General features: G+C 37.6%; 1 protein-coding gene across 2 annotated transcripts in view; it reads left to right on the top strand.

Annotated features, from left to right (window-relative positions):
- Nrdc (nardilysin convertase) overlaps positions 1 to 23,229 on the top strand; it is a 65,128-nt gene that overhangs the window by 1,287 nt on the left and 40,612 nt on the right. The window contains exons 2-6 of one of the 2 annotated variants that reach the window (XM_027402436.2): positions 12,608 to 12,875; positions 15,946 to 16,079; positions 16,919 to 16,988; positions 17,134 to 17,215; positions 18,293 to 18,446. In XM_027402436.2, coding sequence (XP_027258237.1) covers positions 12,608 to 12,875; positions 15,946 to 16,079; positions 16,919 to 16,988; positions 17,134 to 17,215; positions 18,293 to 18,446 — 708 coding nt within the window. The remainder of the gene's footprint in view (positions 1 to 12,607; positions 12,876 to 15,945; positions 16,080 to 16,918; positions 16,989 to 17,133; positions 17,216 to 18,292; positions 18,447 to 23,229) is intronic. The other variant, XM_027402437.2, reaches the window with a different exon arrangement.

The raw sequence follows: 23,229 nt of genomic DNA, 5'->3' as shown, positions 1-23,229 counted from the left end.
GAATGGTAGTAGGTTTGTAAGATCCTATGGGATGCCGCGTTTCCATTGGTAATGAATGGTAACTCAATTCTCACCTGAATAAACATAAGAGTTAGCTTGTTTCATGAAATGTGGCTATCTTTGAAATAGTTCATATTATCTAACAGCTTCATTTTACTTGTTGAGGGAATTGAAAACCAGAGAGTTTTTGTTGCTTAGAATTAGGCAACTATCGGAACTTGAATGAAACTGGCCATCTGAGACAAAAGCCAGTTGGCCATTTGCTGATATTTTGTGAGGTTCTTATTCATGCTGAGTTAGAAGCTTAAGTAGTCTTAAGTCCAAATTTATATAAGCCTGCAGTGGGTTAAAGAGTAGAAAAGAACACTAGAGATCACCTTTTCTACTTTTCCCCATTCCTATCTTATAGACAACTGAAACTCAGGTCCAGAAAGCAGAGACACAGCCCCCCACTTCAAGACCAACTTAATTTATATATACATATATATTTTGACAGGCTGACAGGGTCAAGGAATCTTTATAAATTAGATATAACTTTTCTTGTCAAAGATGCAGTTGTAACATGTAAGTGAACAAGTAGAAAGTAATAATGTTTGGTTTTTGTCTCCCAGATTAAGTTGTCAGTACAGGCTTTAGTGTTTTTGTTCCCTGTTCATACAAAGTTACCTAATAAAAAGCTAAATGTCAGATAACTGTTCTGAATGTTTTAGATGTATTCGTTGACCTTATTTTTTGTAAATTGACTTAAATACCTACTAAATTTATGTGCCAGGTGCTAAAATAGCATTTCTGTAGCTTGGGCATATGCACTGCAACAAATAACATTTTATCCAGGGTGGCATACAGCAATGATTAAACTCACAGTGTAGGAGGATATAGACATTTTAAAAACTGAAATGAGGATGGGGCATGGGGAGGTATTGGGGAGGTGGAGGAAGGAGAATCAGGAGTCAGGAGCCATTCTTGGTTATATAGCTTGGGCTTCATAAGACCCTGGCTCAAAAAACAAACTGTAGAGAGGGAAGCAAAACCAGTGACCTAAAGTTTATGGCGTTCCTAATGGAACTATGTATGTTAGAGTAGATTAAAGAATAAAGTAGGGAGTGATAAGCTAGAGTGGCTAGATAGCTTCTTCCAAAAATGTATGAGAGTGGACTTGGGTATCAATTGGTTGAATTGTAGCTTGTAAAATTCCTTCTAATCATCCAATCATCTGTAATGAATGGTGACCCACACTCTACCTGAATAAACTACTGAGCTAATTTGTGGTACAAGGAAAAGGAATACTTCAAAAGAGAGATAATTCAGCTGGATGTGGTGGCCCACAGCTTTAATCCCAACACTCAGGAGGCCAAGGAAGGTGAGTTCAAGACTAGCCTGGTCTACAAAAATGGAATTCCAGGAAAGCCTGGACTACACAGAGAAACATTGTCTCAAACAAATAAAAAACAACAACAAAAAGACAGAGGTAATGCTTAAGAGTTACTCTGAATTACAAACACACACACACTCAAACCCAAATAAAAAAAAAGAGAGATAAGAGTTACTGTGAGTAAATTGTTACATTTCTGTTTTATGGCCTTTGTTAAATCATGATCTTTTTGTCCACCTTTACCTTTTTTCTGTACTAAGGTTTCAAGTTACTCCCCCCCCTTTTTTTCCCCAGGCTCTCACTAACTCTGGCTGGTCTGGAACTTACTATGTAGACTAGGCTGATGCTGAATGCTGGGACTATGGGCATGTCCTACCACATTGTCTTCCAGTTTGACTTTTGAAGAAAAAGGTGGTTTTTTTTTGTTTGTTTGTTTTGTTTTTGTTTTTTGAGACAGGGTTTTTCTGTGTAGCTTTGGAGTCTATTCTGGCACTTGCTCTGGAGACCAGGCTGGCCTCGAACTCAGAGATCTGCCTGCCTCTGCGCTCCCGAGTGCTGGGATTAAAGGCGTGGGCCACCAACGCCCGGCTGAAGAAAAAGTTTTTTATTTTTGTTACTGTAAAATAAAGGTGGAAAACTTCAGAATTAGGTCTTTGAATTGAAATTCTGTGAAGTTTGTATTCCAAAACAAATGTATCAAATATCTGCAGCCTCCAGAATTAAATTACCTTTCTAATACTTGCATATAGATGCTAACTCGTGCCACACCTTTCTAGCCAAAACTGATTCTTTCCATTGTATTTCTGTAGGACTTTGTCCATGATCTGTTGCAGTACATAGCCATCATACTAAGTCTTTTGAATATGTGAATGAGCACCAGACCTGTTTAGAGAAGTATTATAATGAAATAATGCCATCAAAGATGTATCAGTTTGCATTTATTAATAGTTGGCAGAATTTTATTTCTCTTTATATAATTTATATTTAGCCTTTTTAAAATGGTAGCAATACCTCCTAGATGCCTCCAGAATTACATTTATTTAATGAGAGAGAGAGAGAGAGAGAGAGAGAGAGAGAGAGAGAGAGAGTGTGTGTGTGTGTGTGTGTGTGTGTGTGTGTGTGTGTGTGTGTGTGTAAGAGTGTAGGAGTCAGGAGTCAGTTTTCTTTACTTTGTGAGTACTGGGGATTGAACCGGAATGTTAGGCAAGGTGGCAAGTGCCTTGACCCTGGGGAATTCACCAGCCCCTATTAAGCTTTTTTAGGTGGTTGCTTAAATACCAGGTAAGCGTTAATTCCCCTCTTTTTCTGGATTACTCAAATCTTTATTGGCTAGGATAGAAGTTATAGATGGATGACACTTTTTTTGTTTGTTTGTTTGTTTTTTTGTTTTTTGTTTTTTTTTTTGGTTTTTCGAGACAGAGTTTCTCTGTGGCTTTGGAGGCTGTCCTGGAACTAGCTCTTGTAGACCAGGCTGGTCTCGAACTCACAGAGATCCACCTGCCTCTGCCTCCAGAGTGCTGGGATTAAAGGTGTGCACCACCAACGCCTGACAGATGGCACTTTTCTAACAGTGAATGTATAATGCAGTGAAGTTTAAATGAGGATAAAAGACGTTGTTTAATCTCTTTTTCTATATTTCTGTGGGGGATGGTAAAAGAAACATGAAAAGGCAGTCCCTTCTAATTTAAGTTTTACTCAGACTGTTAGAAGTAAGTAATAACTGCATTTATTTTTGTATATGTGGTGGGGGAGACAGTGTGTGTGTAGGTCAGAGGACAACTTGCAGAGTTGGTTCTGTCCTTCCACTGTGTGGGTTCTGGGGTTGGTCTCAACCCAGGTGGTTGGTTGGTCAGGCTTGCTATGTGCCCTTACCTGCTGAGCCAGCTCACTGGCCTGGTTATCTCAGTGTGTTTATTATAGGAAGCAAAGCATAGTGAATGAGGTACAGGCTATTTCTGAGTATTGATTATGTTGTTTTACTATTGCATGCTGTTGAACAGGAAGAGCACAATCCAGCTATATTGAGGACACTAATATGTTCTGATTTCTTAGTTTAGTAGTGAGGTGATTCGATTAGAAGCAGAAACCTTAGACAAATCCAAATTTGTTATCCAGTGGTCTAATAAGTGCTTCATTGAATATATGAGGGATTAATTTCCTATATATATATATATACATATATATATATATATACATACACATACATACAAATTAATGGTGAGATTATAGGCCCTTTGAGTTATAAAATAAGTCATTTTGTGTTTACTTGTATACAAATTCTAGGAATTTAGAGCCATTCAATTTTTTGGTCTGATAGCTGAATCCACACTCCAACCCCATTAAAATTTTATTTTTAGATTTTTAAATTTTATGTGTATGAATGTTTTGCCTACATGTATACATGTGCACCATGTGTGTGTCTGGTGCCCTTAGAGGTCAGAAGAGGACATATTTGGGATTCTGTTACCTGCAGTGGTAGTCAGGGAGCGGACAGTGAAATAGAATGCAATTGGTGTTATATGTAAAGTGACTGTGTATTTAGTTTCCAGTCTAAGATATGTGACCTTGAGCAGGTTAATCTCTCTAAGGCTCAGGACCCTTAAGAGACAGTAGAACAATCCTAAACAATTGAAATAGAAACCGACCATCAGGAAGAAACAGAAGGAAAACCTAAATGAAGACCCACTAAAAAATTGTCAGTCAGCCTCATTACTTGATGCTGTGCAGTAACAGAAGAATTGAAATCATTCAGAGACCTAAGAAGTTATTCCTGGTGAAAATACTTACAAACAAATGATAGGCAGAAGCCATGTTGTACTGGTTTTAAGAATAAATGGGAAGCATGAAATTTTAGGTCACCAGGGAGGTATTTTTCAAGTTTTTTTAAAAGTCAGTCTGTCTGTCTGTCTGTCTGTCTGTCTGTCTGTCTGTCTGTCTGTGTATGTATGTATGTATGTATGTATGCATGTATCTATCTATCTATCTATCTATCTATCTATCTATCTATCTACAGAGTTTCATATACTCCAAGTTGCCCTTAATCTCAGTATGTAACTTTGAACTTCAGATCGTCCTATTGCTTCTCAAGTGCTGGGATTATAGGCATATGCTCCCATACCCAGTTTATGTAGTGCTGGGCCTCAAACCCAGGGCCTTGTGAGTGCCAGGCAAATACTCTACCAACTGAGCTATACTTCCAGCACCCCAAGATTAAAACAATTATTTTAAATTTTTTTATGTGTATGGGTGTTTTACCTGAATGTATATTTGTGTACCACATGTATTCCTGGTACCTTGAAGAGGACTGAAGAGGGATGCTTCAGACCCCCTAGAACTAGAGTTACAGACAGTTGTGAACCACCATATGGGTGATGGAAATTGAATTCAGGTTCTCTGGAATAAACAGCCAATGCTCTTAATTGCCAAGCCATTTCTAATCCAAGAAGATTGTTTAAAGTGGAAGGGATGAGAACTTTTAGGATAATGAATTGCCTAGAGTAGAGGGAAAGCTTTTTCAGGGTAGAAGAGATGGTGTGTTTAGCACTTAAAGAATTTGAAGGTGAAGATAATCCTCAGATGGTTGGGAATTGACAAGATCCATATCATCTATGGGAATTATTGGCTTTTGAAGAAATAGAAAAATCTTCCGTGAAGTGAGGAAGGAGTGTGGAATTGGAGAAAGTATAAGAAAAGATGTTGTAATGTGCAAACAAGGTGATGAAGGCTGATTCCCTCCTGGAGGCATGTCGGTGTATTTAAGTGATTGTCTCAGTAGTGAGTGGGAGCTAGTCTGAAGAAAACCTCAATTGGTTGTACTGATTGGGCTTTGTCATCTCAGAAGAGAAACCTGCTGTTGAGAAAATGTCTGTAGGAAAGTCTGTAGGGCATTTTCTAGTTTGATGATTGATGTAGGAGGGAGGATCCAGTCCACTGTGTGCAGTGCCACCCTTGGCAGGTGGCCCTAGGCAAGCCTGGGAGGGCAAACTGGTAAGTAGTGGTCCTCCATTGTCTCTGCGTTAGTTCCTGCTTCCAGGTTCCTGCTTAAACTCTCCTTCATGATGCACTGTAAGCTGTAATATGAAATAAACACATTCCTCCTTAATTTGCTTTTGGTCATTGTGTTTATTATTACAGCAACAGAAAGCAAAGGACAGAAATTGGCACCAGAGAAGGGACTGTTGTTGTGATAGACCTGAGCATGTTGTTATGGGAGGATTGTGTTTGGAACTCCGATTGGAAAAGCCCTTGAATGCTCAGACACTAATGGGCTGTTGTGGGGGGATCTTGAAAGATAAGAATGTTGAAAGAGGTGCAGATGCTTGACTTGTGATGTTTTAGAGGGAAGTTTGGGCATCCCTCAAAGACTCTATTAAGGCTCTTTGTGTAATATTTTGAATTAAGAATCTGTGGTTTTGGCATCAGGGGCTTAAGAATCAGCTTTGACTTACAAGAGATTAGTACCAATGAAGTAAAATTATTGCTTTAGTGGACAGTTGATGCTGGTTAGCTGGTGCTGAATTATCATTATTAATACAAGATCGGTATCACTGAAGTGAAAATCTGCTGCAGAGTGTTTCCTTAGGGTCAGCACACAGAAGCTGTAGTCCAGAGGATGGCTAAGGCTGCATCTTAAGCTGATAGCCAAACTGGGGAGTGTGTAGGAGACTCCTCCCACTTGGTGTTATTTTTGAGAGCATGAAGGGTCATGGAAAGCTGCTGAGGTTTGGCACATGTGACAGGGTCAGAGTCCCTGCTGAGAGGCCAGGAGGCCATTGGTGAAGGTTCAGCCTCAGTTGCAGTGGAGACCCCAGCATATTGGCGATGTCAGAACATGGGATGACTGCCAAGAACTGTAGCAGCTGTGGAGTGTGGAGCCAGCCTGAGATGAGCTTTGTGTGCTGTGAGTGACAAGGGTCAGAAAAGCGGGCTGCCTAAGCTCTTTGGAGCCCAGGAAATCATTATTGAATACCATGCCATGGAGCTAACAGGATTTAATTTACAGTGCTGGAGGTTGGTTTTCCTTTGATTTAATTATAACTGCCCTGGTTCTTCCTTCTTGGAATAAGAAATATGTAACTTACTTTTGATTTTCCAGAAGCCCACAATGGAGACACTTTGGGTTTTTAAAGAGAGGCTGGATATTTTTTAAAATTTATTTTTATTTTATGTATATTGGTGTTTCAACTACATGTGTGTCTGTGTGAGGGTGCCAGACCTCATGGAACGGGAGTTATAGACAGTTGTGAGCTGCCATGTGGGTGCTGGGAACTGAACCTAGATCCTCTGGAAGAGCAGCCAATGCTCCTAACCTCTGAGCCATCTCTCCAGCTCCAAGGTTGGATATTTTAAAGATACTGAACTTCTAAAGTGTTGAAATTTAAAAAAAAAATTAGTTCTATTGATTCTTCATGGATTTCATATCATGCATTCCAATTCTACTTACCTCCCTGCCCCCTCTTGTCCTCTTTCTCCTTGTAGCTTCTACCCCAAACAAAACCAAATTTAAAAGAGAAAACAAAAACCAAAGAAAACAAAACAAAAACAAAAATGAACTTTTTTAAAGACTATGGGACTTTGAAAGTTTTGTTGTGATAGTAACATGAGAACTTATAGATAAATAAGAAAGGAAAGATTATGTTTTAATAGTGATGTATTTGTTTTTTGTTTGTTTGTTTGTTTTGCCAACTTTACACAAGCTAGAGTCATCTGGAAAGAAGGAAGGAACCCTTCTATTGAGAAAATGCTTCCATCAGATTGACCTGGAGGAAAGTTTGTGGGGGCATTTTCTTGATTGATAATTGGTTTGGGAGGGTCCAGCCCACTGAAATGGTCCTGGGTCGTATAAGAAAGCAAGCTGAGCAAGCCACGGTGGGCAAGTTAATGAGCAGTGATTTTCTATGGTCTGTGTTTCACTTCCTGCCTCCAGGTTCCTGCCTGGATTTCACTTCAGATGATAAGCTGTAAGATGAAATGAACCTTTTCCTCTTGAGATTGCTTTTGGTCATGGTGTTTATCACAAAAATAGAAAAGCAGGGCATTGATGGTTTTGATAGTAATGAAGAGAGTAATGAAGAAAATAGGTGACAGCTGATGAATGCCAGTAAGAATTTGTGGGTTCTTTGTGTGAAAATGGCATAAGGAGAAGGAAGTTTTAAGATTAATCTGAAGGCTACTGCTTAGATTCTTAGCATATGTCAAGACCAAGGCAAAGTTGTGTGTTGAGTAGTGTGTACACTGGCACAGATGGCACCAGGGTTTCCGGAAGTGGTAAGTTCCCTCTTCACTTTTTTGTGGTTGTTTTCTTGAGACAGACTGTCCTGGAACTCTCTCTGTAGACCAGGCTGGCCTCAAACTCACAGAGGTCTGTCAACCTCTGCCTCCTGAGTACTGGGATTAAAGGTGTGTGTCATAACACCTGGATTCCCTTAAAACATTATTTTTAAAGATTTATTTATTTATTTATTATGTATACAGCATTCTGTCTGCATGTGTAACTGCAGACCAGAAGAGGGCACCAGATCTCATTACAGATGGTTGTGAGCCACCATGTGGTTGCTGGGAATTGGACTCAGGACCTCTGGAAAAGCAGCCTTAACCACTGAGTCATCAAAAATTATTTTATGTGTTTGAGTGTTTTGTGTGTGTATATGTCATGTGCATGCCTGGTGCTCACAGAGGCCAAAAGAGTGTGGGAGCTGGACCTGGAGTTATAGGCAGTTGTGAATCACCATGTGGGTGCTGGAATCTAACCCAGGTCCACTGGAAGGGCAGCCAGTGCACCTATCCACTGAGATATCTTTCTAGCCCTTCCGTTTTTTGTTTTTTGTTTTTTAGCTGTTCCTCTACTGACTCAGTAAATGTTTGCAGACTAAAACTTTATGGATATGGAGTACATGTCTGTTATAGTCACTGTGTGCCTAGCACATTATATATTCTCTAATAGCATTTATAGAGTATATGAATGCATGACTGCTAGGCATTTTTGTAGAACTCTTAGTAATATTTTTTCCCAGACATTTTTTAGATTAAATTTATATCTGACCAGTTTCCAAAAATACTTTTATTTCCTAGAAATAAGTATAAATAGGCAAGTTACAAAACAAGAAGTACAGATGATAGAAATAATAACCCATGGCAATATTGTATATCTAATTGATATGGAAGCTTGTGTTTAGTGTATAGCAAGCACTTAAGTATTAACTATCTAATTTATAGTTACTAAGTGATATTTGTATAAGGTTATTGTTTGTTTTTGAGATAGGATCTCATTATGTAGTCTGTGCTGACCTGGAACTCACTGTGCAACCTAGGCTGGTCTTGAACTTGTGATTCTCTTGCTGCTGCCTCTGAAGGCTAGGCTTACAGTTGTGCCACCATGTCCAGGTTGTAGCATGGCTTTTATAATAGCAAAAAGTTGGCAATAGTTTTTATCACAGATTGTTTAAAGGTTATGTTATGGTACAGTTCTACAATGAGGATAATTCAAGCTATAGAAGATAATTGCTCCTTTCTTTTCTTTTCTTTCTTTCTTTTAAATTTTGAGACAGGGTCTGGAATTGCTCTGTAAACCAGGCTGGCTTTGAAATAATAGCACTGTGCCTGAATGCTGGGGTTATAGGCATGAGTCACCATCCAGTGAGGTTGTTTTGTATATTGACATAGAAAAATGTCTTAAAACTTATTGTTGAGTTACAGCAAATGGTCAAACAAAACATTGGGTAATTTTGTTTTTAAAAGGAAAACTCCACTAAAAACACCTTTATTCTTAACCTAAAGTACAGTTTTTTTTTTGTTTAAATTTATAAAGAAAGGGAATATAGAACTTTTGTATTCTTTTTTAGTAGTTAAAAGATGTTAAATGACAATAAATACAAATAGTTGGGGTCACAGGCATGTGTAGACATGCCTGGCTTTTTATGAGAGTGCCAGGGATTTGAACTCATATCCTCATGCTTGTATAGAAAGTACCCTTACCTACTGAGTCATCTCTTCAACCGCAGAAGAACATTTTTTTTTAAAGAAGCAAACTATCTCCTTTATTACACTTTGCTATTTTACATATAGTAGTGCCAAGCTAATAAAGACTTATATGTATTAAGAAGAACAATTTTATATTATTAATCTTTTCTGCTAGTATTTAGTTTACTGTTTCACTTTGTGGTACCTTATAAAAGTTTTAAGTTAATATTCATCTTTTTATTTTATTTTTTGCTTTCTGAGATTTCAGTTACATTTGCCAGAGTCCAAAACATTAAGTAGAATTTGCAGAAATAATCTGCCTTAAAACTGTAGAGCATTCAGTGCATAGTGATGAAATCCCATACCTTTGTGTTGCATACTGCCTAAGATGTAGCTCATCATTTGTTCATCACTGTTCTCCCTTTAGTAGCTTAGTCTTGGTTATTAGATATGTAGAGCTGATACAAAGCCTCAGATAAGGGGACCACTGTATAGTATCATCTTTCCATTTTTTTCTTAAAAGGACATTTAATTTATTGTATGTGTTGGGGGTGAGGTGGGGTGCAGTGTGCTTTGGTACGTGTGTGAGGTTCACTACTTTTCTTCCATCATGTGGTCCCTGAGGATTGAATTGAGGTCATCAAGCTTTGGCAGTAAGTGTCTTTGTCCTCTGAGCCATTTCACCGACCCCCTGATGGTTTTCTTCATAACTTCTGAATTTAGTGTGTTGTTTTCTTTTCTCTTTTTTAAATTTAAATTAGAAACAAAGAGAAGTGCTAGTGTGTTATTATGTAAAATTTCTTCACTCATATTATGATAAATTTTTTTCTCTGAAAGTTTTTAAAAATTTACTTTAAAAAAATGTGCATTGGTGTTTTGCTTGCCTTCCTGCATGAGGGTGTCAGATCCCCTGGATCTGGAGTTACAGACAGTTGTGAGCTGCCATGTGGATGCTGAGAATTGAACCTAGGTCCTCTCTGGGAGAGTAGTCAGTGTTCTTCACCATTGAGCCTTCTCTCTGGTCCTTCTCTGAAATATATTTTTTTGATATATAAATTTTTCTTTTCTTTTTTTATTTAGAAACAATCATTTTACATATCAATCTCCCTGTTCCCTCTCCCTCCCATCCTCTCATGTCCCCCTCTGAAATATTTTTAACATTCTTTTATCTGTCTATATATTGTATGTAAATATAGACTATCTTATCACAAAGTACTGGGTTAAGATTCATGAACATCTGTATTTTTCTCTACTCTTTTTTTTTTTTTTTTAAAGATTTATTTATCATGTATACAGTGCATGCCAGAAGAGGGCACCAGATCACATTACAGATGGTTGTGAGCCACCATGTGGTTGCTGGGAATTGAACTCAGAACCTCTGGAAGAGCAGTCAATGCTCTTAACTACTGAGCCATCTCTCCAGCCCTTTTTCTCTACTCTTATTGTCTCATCAAGTACAAGTGATTGCTGTACTTGAGACTTTTAGTTTTTTGATTATGTATGTATGTATGTATGTATGTATGTATGTTTGGTTTTTTGAGACAGGTTTTCTCTGTGTAGCTTAGGAACCTATCCTGGCACTCGCTCTGGAGACCAGGCTGGCCTTGAACTCACAGAGATCTGCCTGCATCTGCCTCCCAAGTGCTGGGATTAAAGGCGTGGGCCACCAACGCCCGGCTCAGGCCCTCTTTTTTGAATTGAAAATTCACACAATATTTTGATCATGGTTTCCCCTCCTCCATCTTTCAGATCCTCCTCTACCTCTTCACCTATCCAACTCAATGCCTTCGTTATTTCTTTCTTTAGAAAACAAACAAGTGGCCGGGCGTTGGTGATGCATGCCTTTAATCCCAGCACTCGGGAGGCAGAGGCAGGTGGATCTCTGTGAGTTTGAGGCCAGCCTGGTCTACAGAGTGAGTGCCAGGATAAGCTTCAAAGCTACACAGAAACCCTGTCTCGAACTCCCCCCCCCAAAAAAAAAATAAAAAGAAAACAAACAAGCAAATGAAAAAACAAGTTAGATTAAAACAATGACAACAATAACAAAAGCACAGGGAACACACACACACACACACACACACACACACACACACACACACACACACACACACACACACACACACACACACACCCCCATAAAAACACGAAGTCACTGTTGTAGAGTGCAGGGTTGTAGCTGAGTTGTTGGTTACCTTTATCTTCTGGTAGCATGGAGAGTAACTTCCATGAACACCAGTCAGTAGGGGTGGAGACTCTAGTTAGGCACCAGCTGTACTTTTCTGTGTTCAGTTATCAGGCCTCTTCTGGAAATAACATTTACTTTAATTAAAAAATTAAAACAATTGTTTGTATGTGTGTGTGTGCACTTGCACATGGACATAATACAGCATATTTGAAGGTCAGAGGAAAACTTGTGGTAGTTAGTGTCTTTTCTACCCTTATTCTAAGTAAAATAAGAGCAGCTTTTGCAGTTTGAGGTCACACTTCATGGCTAGAAGATTTGCTCTTACTGTAGATCTCTTGGGCTACTTCAGCATACTTTTTTCTTAAAGAAGGCACTTTTATGGGTTCTCTTTGTGTCCAGATCACCAGCATTGCCTGTCTTGGGCTTTGGAGACCATTAAAGGTTACTTTTGAACACGAGCACTGGGACACAAGCATGTTAATGTCTGTCTGCTAAAACTGACAGCTGTTGCTGCCTGTGATACTGCATGTGATGCTGCACACCTTTAATCCTAGCACTCAGGAGGCAGAGCCAAGCAGATCTCACATGTGAGTTCAAAGTCAGCCTGGCTACAATGAGTTTCAGGACAGCCAGGGTTGTATAGATAGACCCTGTCTCAAAAATCCAAATCAAATCAAACCAAAGCCAAAAGAACAACAAAAACCTGACAGCTATTAAATGACTAGGATGATAATATATACATATATATGTGTGTATGTATAGTAAATATATGATATAGCCTTGTATGTATTATATATATGTGTGTGTGTATACATACATACATACATACATACATACATACATACCTCAGGACAAATCATCATGATTATTCTTAATGAAATGTTTATTTTTGCCCTAACTGGATGGAGTGATTCACAATTTAAAAATGTGTTAATTAGTGTGTGTGGACTATGTTTGATGGTGAGTAACTGAAACTTGGGGTAAGCAGAGGTATATAGTATTCAGTGTGTGTATTACACATATGTGGGTTCTTTTTACTGAACAGTTGAAACAAAATGCTTTGTGTTTTATTTTGTCTTGGTTTTCCCCAGATACATCAAACTACAGAATGGCTTGCAGGCACTTTTGATTTCAGATCTAAGTAATATGGAGGGTAAAACAGGAATTGCAACAGATGAAGATGAAGAGGAAGATGACGATGAAGACTCTGGAGCTGAGATAGAGGACGATGAAGAAGGTTTTGATGATGAAGATGAATTTGATGATGATGAACATGATGATGATCTTGATAATGAGGAAAACGAACTGGAAGAACTGGACGAGAGGGTAGAAGGGAGGAAGAAAACCACTGAGAAACAGGTGTGAGTCATGTCTATATCGTCTTTCTCATTTGGGAACTCCTTGGGGTAATGATTGAACTTGGGGTTTATTTCTTAGTAGCTAAAAGGAAGTATACAGCTATCTTTTGAATTTTTTTTTTTTTTTTTTTTTTTTTAGCAAGGGTTTAGTCTATATAAAAGTTATATTTTGAATGCAGTTTACTCTGGTCATAAAAGTAATAAATGCTTACTATAGAGAGTAAAGAAAACAAAAAATGTAAAACCCACTCATTAAAGGCAAAAATGGCAATATTTGAGTTTATATGTATTTATGTACATTATATGTTTTAAAAATTGTCAGGAGGTGAGAACCTGTACAATTCTTAGCTGAAGATAGAGGAATAAGAGAGTATACCATCCTTGGAGAGACTTGAGAAAGGAGAACAAGGCTAATGGTGTAACATCTTCACCTGGCCTCAGAGTTCTAAGTTACCCTGTGGGTAATTCCAGTGTAGGTAATTGAAGTTGATCTCACCTATGAGAAAGTGTCAATAATTGGAATTAATAAGTACATCAGGACAGTTTAAGTGAGAGAGTTGAACTTAGGGTTCGTATGTGGGTCTTGATAGGGAGATTGTCCTTAACATATCTCTTGAAGAATGCATCTATTTTGCAGAAGGGAATTCTATTACAGGGTAGGTAACATTTTGGAGATATTATAGTAGAACTGACCAGCAAATGTTTGTTAAAGTTAGTTTCTTGGGTTTTTGTTTGTTTTGTTTTGTTTTGTTTGTTTGTTTTGAGATACAGTGTGATGTAGTCCAGGCTGGCTTTGAACTCTGTGTAGATGGAATGACTTTGAACTCCTGATCCTCTAGAGCAGTGGTTCTCAACCTTCCTAATGCTGCTACCCTTTAATACAGTTCCTCATGCCCCCAGCCATAAAACTATTTCATTGCTACATCATAACTGTAATTTTGCTACTGTCATAAATTGTAATGTAAGTATTTTTGGAGATAGTGGTTTGATAAAGGGGTCACTGCTTAGAAGTTAAGAATCACTGCTCTAGACACTACTTCCCAAGTGCTGGGATTGCAAACATGCAGCATCATGCTCTGCTTAAAGTTGACTGTCAATACAACAGCATGGTATAGTCTTAATGTACAGGATTTATAGTTAGATTATTAGTTTAGATCTCAAAAAATACATAAAAGGTGTCAACCCATGGGACTGGAAAGATAGCATAGTGGGTAGAGGTGATTGCTATGCAAGTTTGATGACCTGAATCTGATCTTTGGAAGTCACAGAACAGAGGAGGGATCCAATGTCTGAAAGTTCTCAGACCTGCATATTCATATGCACACTTGTACTCGATGTACACCATACATACACACATCATTATCATCATCAGTCATCAACAAGATTCAGTTCCTAGTTTTTAAAAAAAGTGTTTAACCCCAAAGATTTGGACATGTAAGTTTTAAGTAGAAATGACTGTTGTTGGTGGTGTTTTGAGTCAGTTCTTGTTATTTAACTTAGGTTAGTCTTGAATGCTCTACCTTCTTGCTTCAGCCTCCTGAGTGCTAGAATTTCAGAGTACTATGATCATAGATAAGCTATATCATGCCTATGTGCCCTTCATCCCCTTCTTGAGATGGGAGTTTATTACTTAATGGTTCAGGCTGGTCTCAAACTCTTAGGTTAAAGTGGTACTGCCAGTAGCTGGGACTATAGACATGTTCCACTGCTCTTGGCTTTAATAATTCTCTTAAATTAATTCTTTGAGTGTCCCTCCACCTCCTCCTCTTCTTTTTTCCAAGTTTTTTGAGACAAGAGTCTTACTATGTAGCCCTGGCAGGCCTGGAACTTGCTAAGTAGATAAGACAGGCCTCAAACTCACAAACACCTGCCTCTGGCTCCAGAGTGCTGGGATTAAAGGCATGCACCACTACTCCCTGCTCCATTTTTTTTGTTTTGTTTTTTTTTTTTTTAGAAGAATTTTTCTTTAAGATTTTATTTATTATGTATACAGTGTTTTGCCTGAAAGTGTACCTGTGGGGCTGAAGAGGGTGCCAGATCTCATTATAGATTGTTGTGAGTCACCATGTGGGTGCTGGGAATTGAACTCAGGACCCCTGGAAGAGCAGCCAGTACTCTTGACCTCTGAGCTATTTCTCCAGCCCTGAGTTAAGTTTTTAAGAAGCTTTTTTTGTGTGTGTTGTATTGTAGGCCAAGTTGTGTTAGCTTGGAGAACTTCAGAGGTGAAACTCAAAACACTGAATAAATTTGTATATATCCCACTTGGTAGACTATTTTAAAGTTTTTATAGGCAAATTTGGAATTAATATTTCTAATTCTTAATAGAGTAGTAGTAGAATGGAGAAATTATAACCAAAATGGAGTTGTAGCCTAGGTCTGTCCCTGGTATCTTGGGTGTTCTTACACTGACTTTCTTCCTCTTGCACCCACTCTTAAGTTCACACGGTTTTTGAGCTCTATTTTAGCTCCCCAAATAATAGTATATTATTAATCTTAGATCCTTACCTCTGAGTTTCTGTACCTGTCTTTCTGTTAATCACAAGTAACTTCCCCTATGCTTTGGACTTTTTTGATAAGCGGTTAGGTTTGAAGAGATCAGATCATTTTGGTTCTGAAGCAGTGGGTGTCCTAGTGGAAGAAAAGATTCCATGATTAATAGCAGTGGGAGACGATTTCTAACTTAGTGGTACATAAACATCTGAAGGAAAAATGAACAAGTTTAGGTGAGAGGTGGCTTGAGAATTGCATAGATTCTGAAGTGATTTTAGGATTTAATTTTTATTTGAGAAATGTGAGCCTTATAAATGGGAAGAAAAAAAAAACTGTTAGCTTTTAGAGAACCTTATCTAATTAAAGTTAATTCCTTTCCTGAAGATTTTTTTTTCTAAGTGTCCCCATTTCTGTCCTTCAAAAAGAAGTTTTTCTTGATCTGAAAAGTTAATAAATTAACACGATTGAAGTTTAAGTATGATATATTTGAATTATGATTTCATAATTTTGAGTTTTATAACTCAATTCTCAAGTATAAATTTCTTGGGTAGAAAATTCTCAAGTCTGAATTTCTTTTCTAGCAATCGCAGAACCTGTATTTGCTGTGGTCAAAGCTGACTGATAGACTGTGGTTTAAGTCAACTTATTCAAAAATGTCTTCAACCCTGCTGGTCGAGACAAGAAATCTTTATGGGGTAGTTGGAGCTGAAAGCAGGTTAGGCATCTATTAAACATCACAGAACAGGTTAGACTGTGGTTTGAAGAAGTGGACATCCTTCCATGTTCTCTATGGGCTTATGTGCCTAAGTCTGCAAAAATAGGACTTGAAGTATCAAGTGAGGCTGTTTGGTTCTTCTAAAATTGCAAGGTTGGCTTTATGCCAAGTACATGCTATCTTTAAAAGGGATAACCCTATCAAACAATGCTTCACCAAATGGATGAGTTCCGAAAATTGATACAAAGTTGGGAAAGTTAATATTTACTTTCCTATTTTCAAATTGACTATTTCTTCTACTTAAAAATCTTTTAACTAATGATGATAGTATGTCAAAATCATTTGAAACAGAGTCTTGTGTACATCTTGGCCATCTATTTTGTTAAAAATTAATTTTCCCCAGGAATTTGGCAAATACTTATTGATAAGAAATATATGATATATATGTGTGTATTCAATACAAAGTGAAGAACTAAAAAGCCTCTTTAAATCCTATTCCTGTAGCTTTTTAATAACAAAAATTTTCTCTTTTAACCATTTACTTACTTTTTATTAGATATTTTTCTAAATTGTTATTTTATCCCTCATCCTGTTTTAGTAGTAAAACCTTCTAAGTAACATACTGAGAAGTTTCACATTTTGTAACTGAGTTTCTGAACGTAGAAGTTTTAAATTGCTTAGAGCTCTTTATTCTACCTAGATATGTTAGTTCTTCAGATTTCCAAAATCTAGTAACTCAGGGAACAAACTTGGTTCAGAGTTCTGACTCAGCAATATGAAATGATGTCTCGGTGGCTGGCCTCTCCCTTGTCTCTGTCTGTTTCTGCTTTTTCCCTTAGGTCTGCACCTCTTGAGCATTTGGCAGGATGGCAAGTGGAGGAGCAGCAGGGTGAAACTGACACAGTTCTGGTGAGTTTCACTTTGCTGCTCCTCCTGATTCCCAGGGAAAGAATTCTGTTCTTTTCTGTTAGAAAACTTCTCCGAATGAACCCTTAAGGTACTAGTATTGCTTTAGGATTGACTCTACTATTTGTATGTGTTCTACTTACCCCAGTCTGCAGCGGCTCTGTGTGTTGGAGTTGGGAGCTTTGCTGATCCAGATGACCTGCCTGGGCTGGCACACTTTTTGGAGCACAGTAAGATCTTGTAAAATATCATTCCCGGGTGTGGTTTTCCTTTTCCCTTTAAATTTGTATGAATTGATTTCAGAGATTAGTAATTAGCTGAAGTACATTTAAACAAAGAAAAAGCTAAGAAGAAAATATTGATTTAGGAATAAACATAGGGAAAGACTTTCCATCTAATTATACTTATAGTAAAGATTTGAATGAAAACGGTATCTTCCTCAGCCTGTACTTTATTTGTTGACGTAGGGTCTCTCAGTAAAACCCAGAGCTTGCTGATACTGCTAGTCTCCCTAGCCAGCTTGCTCTGGGGAGCCTCTATCTCTGCCTTCTGAAATGAATTACCAGGGGGCTGCCACACCCACCTGCCATTTTACATAGTTTCCAGGGTTTGAATCCCAGATCTCACATTTGTTCAGCAAGTATTTTAACCTCTGAGCCATCTTCCCAACCCCAAGCCTGTTTTTACTGTAGGCATCATTATTTGGCAATGGTACAGTGAACAGAGCAAGAGACAGTTGCCGTTCTCTAGGAATTGGCTAGCTCTGGTGGAATAGTCTATTTCAATGTTAATAGTAGCCAGTGACATCAGAGCATTGAAAATACAAACAATAAAATGTCATGATTAATATACCACAAAAAAGAACCATATGTTTAGCTACGAGTATGCCTCAATAAAACTGTGGACATTACACAGCTACAGCTGTTTACACACAACACAGACTTGCTTTTCTGCATTAGTCATCTTGTGTTTTTAGTTTCTAAGCTATTTGAAAGTAAACTTCTTACCTGACATCCTTTGTGGTAGTGGTTAATCTGCACATAAGCATATGTTTAACCTTTAACCTTTTTTTATATAAGCAAATTTTTAAGAAATGTTTGGGTTTTCTTGGAATGGAAATAACATGAGCTTTGTAGAATGTTGCAGTGTCCGTGTAGCAAAGTGTCAGACAGAGCCATTGTTAATGTGTTGCTTTATCTTTTTTCCTATTTTTTCATTGCTTTATCTTTTATGCATAGAAGAGTTCATTTTTGATAATAAAAAATGTTGTCTATTTCTTTGTGTAACTTCTTATTCTTTTCATTTAGTGGTATTCATGGGTAGTTTGAAATACCCAGATGAGAATGGATTTGATGCCTTCCTCAAGAAACATGGAGGTAGTGATAATGCCTCAACTGATTGTGAACGAACAGTCTTTCAGTTTGATGTCCAGAGAAAGTACTTCAAGGAAGCCCTGGATAGGTAACTATTATTTAATAACAATTTATAAATGGAAATATTGGACATGTTCTATGGTATTTTCAAGAAGTGATCTAGTTCTCTAAACTGTCAGAATATTTGAGGAAACCGAATAAATTATTAAATGTTCTTTTTTTTTTTTCTTTGAGACGAGGTCTCACTGTATATGAATAGCTGTCTTGAAACTCACTGTGTACATTGGGCTGGGCTTTAAACTCACAGAGATGTATCTACTTTTTGCCTCCCGATTAGAGGCATGTGCCACCACTCCTGTCTCCACGTCAGTTTTGAACTCAGGAACCTGCAGCTCAGTGGTTTGGCTAGACTGTTTGGCCAGCAAACCCCAGGGATCCTCCCGTCTCTGCTTTGCTAGTGCTGAGATTACAGTTGTGTGGCTCCATGCCAGGCTTTTATGTAGCTGCTGGGATTGAACTCAGGCCTTCATTCTTCTGTGATAAGCACTCTAGTGATTGTACTGTCTTCCCAGCTCCTCCTCACATTATTTTTTAAAGATTCATCGTGTGTGTGTGTGTGTGTGTGTGTGTGTGTGTGTGTGTGTGTGTGTGTCCCCACACATATCACAAGGGGTGTCAGATCCTTAGCAGTTGGAGTTACTTGTGAGTTACCTGCTGTGGGTTCTGGGATCCAAACTCTGGTCCTTTGATAGAACAGTAAGTTCTCTTAACCACTGAGCAACCTCTTCAGCTCCCTCATTTTTCTCTACACTAGCAATGAACAGTTCATAAGTGAAATTAAGAACATATCTTCTTTAATAATGGCATCTTAAAGAATAAAATACTTCAGAATAAACTTAGAAAGACTTGTGGCAGTGGCAAGTCAAAAAATAAGTGATAAGTAATGAGTGGATGATAAACTATGCCATGAGCCTGAGGCTTTGCTGTTGTTGTTTTTATTTTATGTGCATTGGTGTTTTGCCTACTTGTATATCTGTATGAATGTGTCAGATCCACTAGAACCTGAGTTACGGACAGTGGTGAACTGCCATGTGGGTGCTGGGAATTAAACCTGGATCCTCTGGAAGAGCAGCCAGTGCTTACAACTGCTGAGCTGTCTCTCCAACCGGAGACTTGGTATTGTTAAGAATGGGAGCAGAACATCTTATTGTTAAGAATGGCAATAATTTCCAAACTGATGTATGGATTCATCCCTTCAAAATTTAACTGCTGCTATAGAGAAATCAGTGAGCTGATCTTAAAATTCATATGGAAAAAGCAAAAATAGCCCAAGTTATATTTAAGAACAAGTTGGACTTTCATTTCTCCAAGACTTAGAGCTGTAAAAATCCCAATAATATGGGTCTGACATAAGAATAGACACTGCTCAATGGACTAGAACTGGGACTCTAGAAATAAACCAACACACTTGCTGCCAGGAGTAGAGTGCCAGGACAACTTAGTAGGAAAAAAAAGATTTTTTTGTAACTGTGCCAGAACAACTCAATGTCCACATGCAAAAGAATGAACCAAAATTCTTTATTCAACTGTTTACAAAATTTAATTCTAATTTTGTTCTCACGGACTTAAATGTGAGAACAAAAATAACGAAACTTTGAAGAAATGTCAGTCTTTGTGACCTTATTATGTTTGGTGATAGTTAGGCAAAGAGACAGATATAATAATAAATCACAAAAGTAGAAAACATATATGTGAACATTTAGACAGAGACACTATGAGAAAGTAGTGAAAGGGCTTTTTAATAAAATGATTCCAAGACAATTGAGTGTCCATGAAAATAGGAATAAAACTGACTCCTTAACTCAAAAACACACAAGAAATGTTCTGGGTCGATTGTAGACTAAAAAGTGCACAAAGCAGCTATTTTTTAAAGCCACAATTTAGGTAATAAGATTAACAAACAAACAACCAAAGAGCATACAGGAAATAGTATATTATATTGATGAAAAGAAACTGGAGAGGTGAGGACTTGGCTCAGCAATAACAAGGCTCTGGTTTGATCCCTCAGCAACATTCTCTGTTGGTAAACAAAACAAAACAAAAAACCCACAAAGCAAATAAAAAGTATGGGAGACTATATTTTCGATGGATAACTAACAAAGGACCTATATTTTAAATAGTTACTGATTTTTAATTTATTAGATTTTTGTATATAAGTATTCAGTGTGGTTTAAATTGATATATAAAACATAATATTATTAGATGTATTGTTATAATTAAAAAATACAATCTAAGGGCTGGAGAGATGGCTCAGAGATTAAGAGCACTGACTGCTCTTCCAGAGGTCCTGAGTTCAATTCCCAGCAACCACATGGTGGCTCACAACCATCTATAATGAGATCTGGTGCCCTCTTCTGGTGTGCAGATATACATGGAAGCAGAATGTTGCATACATAATAAATAAATAAATAAATAAATAAATAAATTCTTAAAAAATACATCTATTCAAAAAGAGATTTGAATATTTAAAAACTAAATTCCTGATATAACTATATAAAATGGTGTTCATTTTATTAGAAATTCCTTACTAGAAATCAGGGAAATATAAATCAAAGCTGTGAGATTTAACTATCTCAAAAATTACAGAACAATTTAAACTCTGATATTATGAGAGGAAAGTAAGGCTGTAGAGGAGTGGTGGGATCAGAACCAATGGTACTGCTATGTCAAGAAAATTGGCTATTATTTGGTAATGTATGTGTGTGCTATTCCTTTGTAGTTCTTTCCCAGCTGGTACCTAGAGAAACTTCTGCATATGACTCAACACACAGTACAGAAAAACTAACTTATGGTAGCAGTGTTTGTAGTACTCTGGTTCTGAAGCCTACATATCTGTCAGTAGTGGTGGAGTGGTGGAGTAGATTCATAAATTCATTCCGGTGAATACTATAACAATAGTGATAATAAACTACAGTCATATTTGCCCATATTTGCCATAGGGCAAACTATCATAACATTGAATTGAACAATGCACAATTATGTACTATATATTTACAGCTATATAAAGTTCAGGAACAAAATAGTTTTGCTTAAAACATTCACTCTCAATGGAAGTGATGGTATTTGTTCCCTTTGGTGGAAAAAAACAAAAGTAGTTGAGAAGTTAAAAAAGATTAGTGCTGGGCTGTGGTGGTGCACTCCTTTAATCCCAATCCTCAGGAGGCAGAGGGAGGCAGTGACAGGAGAATCTCTACACAGAGAAACCCTGTCTTGAAAAATAAAAATTACATTAAAATATATATTTGTTCATTTGTGGTCCTGCTACATTGAATCCCATGTGCTAAAAGTTTTCACTTTATTTTTAATTTTTCTCTGTGTTTAATTTTCTTGTGTGTCAAGTGATCACCATTTAATCCAACATTGGATCATAGGGGTATACATGTGCAGGATTAGTGCTGTGAACCTGATGTGAGCTATTGGTTGCCTGTGTTGCTTAAGTTTTGCTTGAAGTATTTTCTTGTGACTTTGCTTTTTTAGAACTAAGTAAAACCATTTCCTGTTTTATTCAAGTTATACTATTAGGAAGAATGTGAATGTCTTAATGAATATGTAGAAACCAGAGCAAAGTTACATAACAAAAAATTCAGGAAGTTAGTCTTTCAATTGTTTTATCTTTCCTGGACAAAGAGCAGTTTGGGGAAGGGTGCAGTGGCACCCATCTGTGTAATCTCAACTACTCAGAAGGCTGAAACAAAAGAGTCATTTGAATTCAGGAGTTCAAGGCCAGATCAGGTAACATAGTGAGATCCTCGACTTAAAAAAATGAAACAAAAATAGTCAGGTATGATGACTTAGACCTGTATTCCTAGCACTTGGTAAACTGAGGCAGGAGGATTGCCACAGTACAAGGCCAAGCTGGGCTGTAGTGTGAGACTCTGTCTCAACAAGCAAATAGTTTTTAATGCTTTAACAAAAACAATGTCAATTATATTATTATACATTTATGTAAATGACATTTACATGTGTAATTTGTGTATTTGATGTTCATCTATAATATATATATAATATATATTAAATAAATATATTAAGAAAACCAAGGCCATCGAGATGGCTCAATGGGTAAAAGTGTCTGTTACTCAAGTCTAATTACCTTAGCTCAATGCTTAGATCCAATCTGAAAAAAAATGAGATGTGTTTGCAAGCATCTGTAATCCTAGCACTCCAAGGGAGAGGTGGGAGTTGAGCCATCCATGCTTTGGAAGCTCCAGCCTGGAGTGTGCAGCACCTCAGAAACAGCCAGAGAGACCTGCCTTGACAGGATAGATGACTGAAAGTTGTCCTCTGAGTCATACTCATTCATATTCTCTCTGTCTCTGTCTCTGCCTCTCACATACATAAACACAAACACACACACAAATAATAAAAAATACCAGCACAGTTCTGTGGTGAGCTTAAGTATCAGTAGCCTTTAAATTTTTGATTTTTAAAGTCTGGAGAGTTAGCTCAGTGGTTAAGAGCACTTGTTACTCTTGCAGAGGACCTGGGTTGGATTCCTAGCAACCACACAGTGGCTTACAAATATTTGTAACTAGAGTTCCAGGGGATCCAACTCTCTTCTGACCTCTGTAGGTACCAGGTACACACGTGGTGCATAAACATGCCATGTAAATCTAAATAAAACTAAAATTCTAATTTTTTTGAAATATAAAGTATCATTTATAACACTATTAAATGAATAGAGTGAATTTTGTTTACTTAGTGTACAAAAGTGTGGATTTGGTATAAAGATTGTGTATTAGAGAGAGCTGGGGGTGTTGGATATCTGTAATTTCAGCTAGGGGAGGCTGAGGCAGGAGGGTGGGGAGTTAGAG

This window comes from Cricetulus griseus, chromosome 2 (assembly GCF_003668045.3).
Source record: "Cricetulus griseus strain 17A/GY chromosome 2, alternate assembly CriGri-PICRH-1.0, whole genome shotgun sequence".
Classification (NCBI taxonomy): Eukaryota; Metazoa; Chordata; class Mammalia; order Rodentia; family Cricetidae; genus Cricetulus; species Cricetulus griseus.
This window is presented reverse-complemented; position numbering and strand designations above follow the sequence as displayed.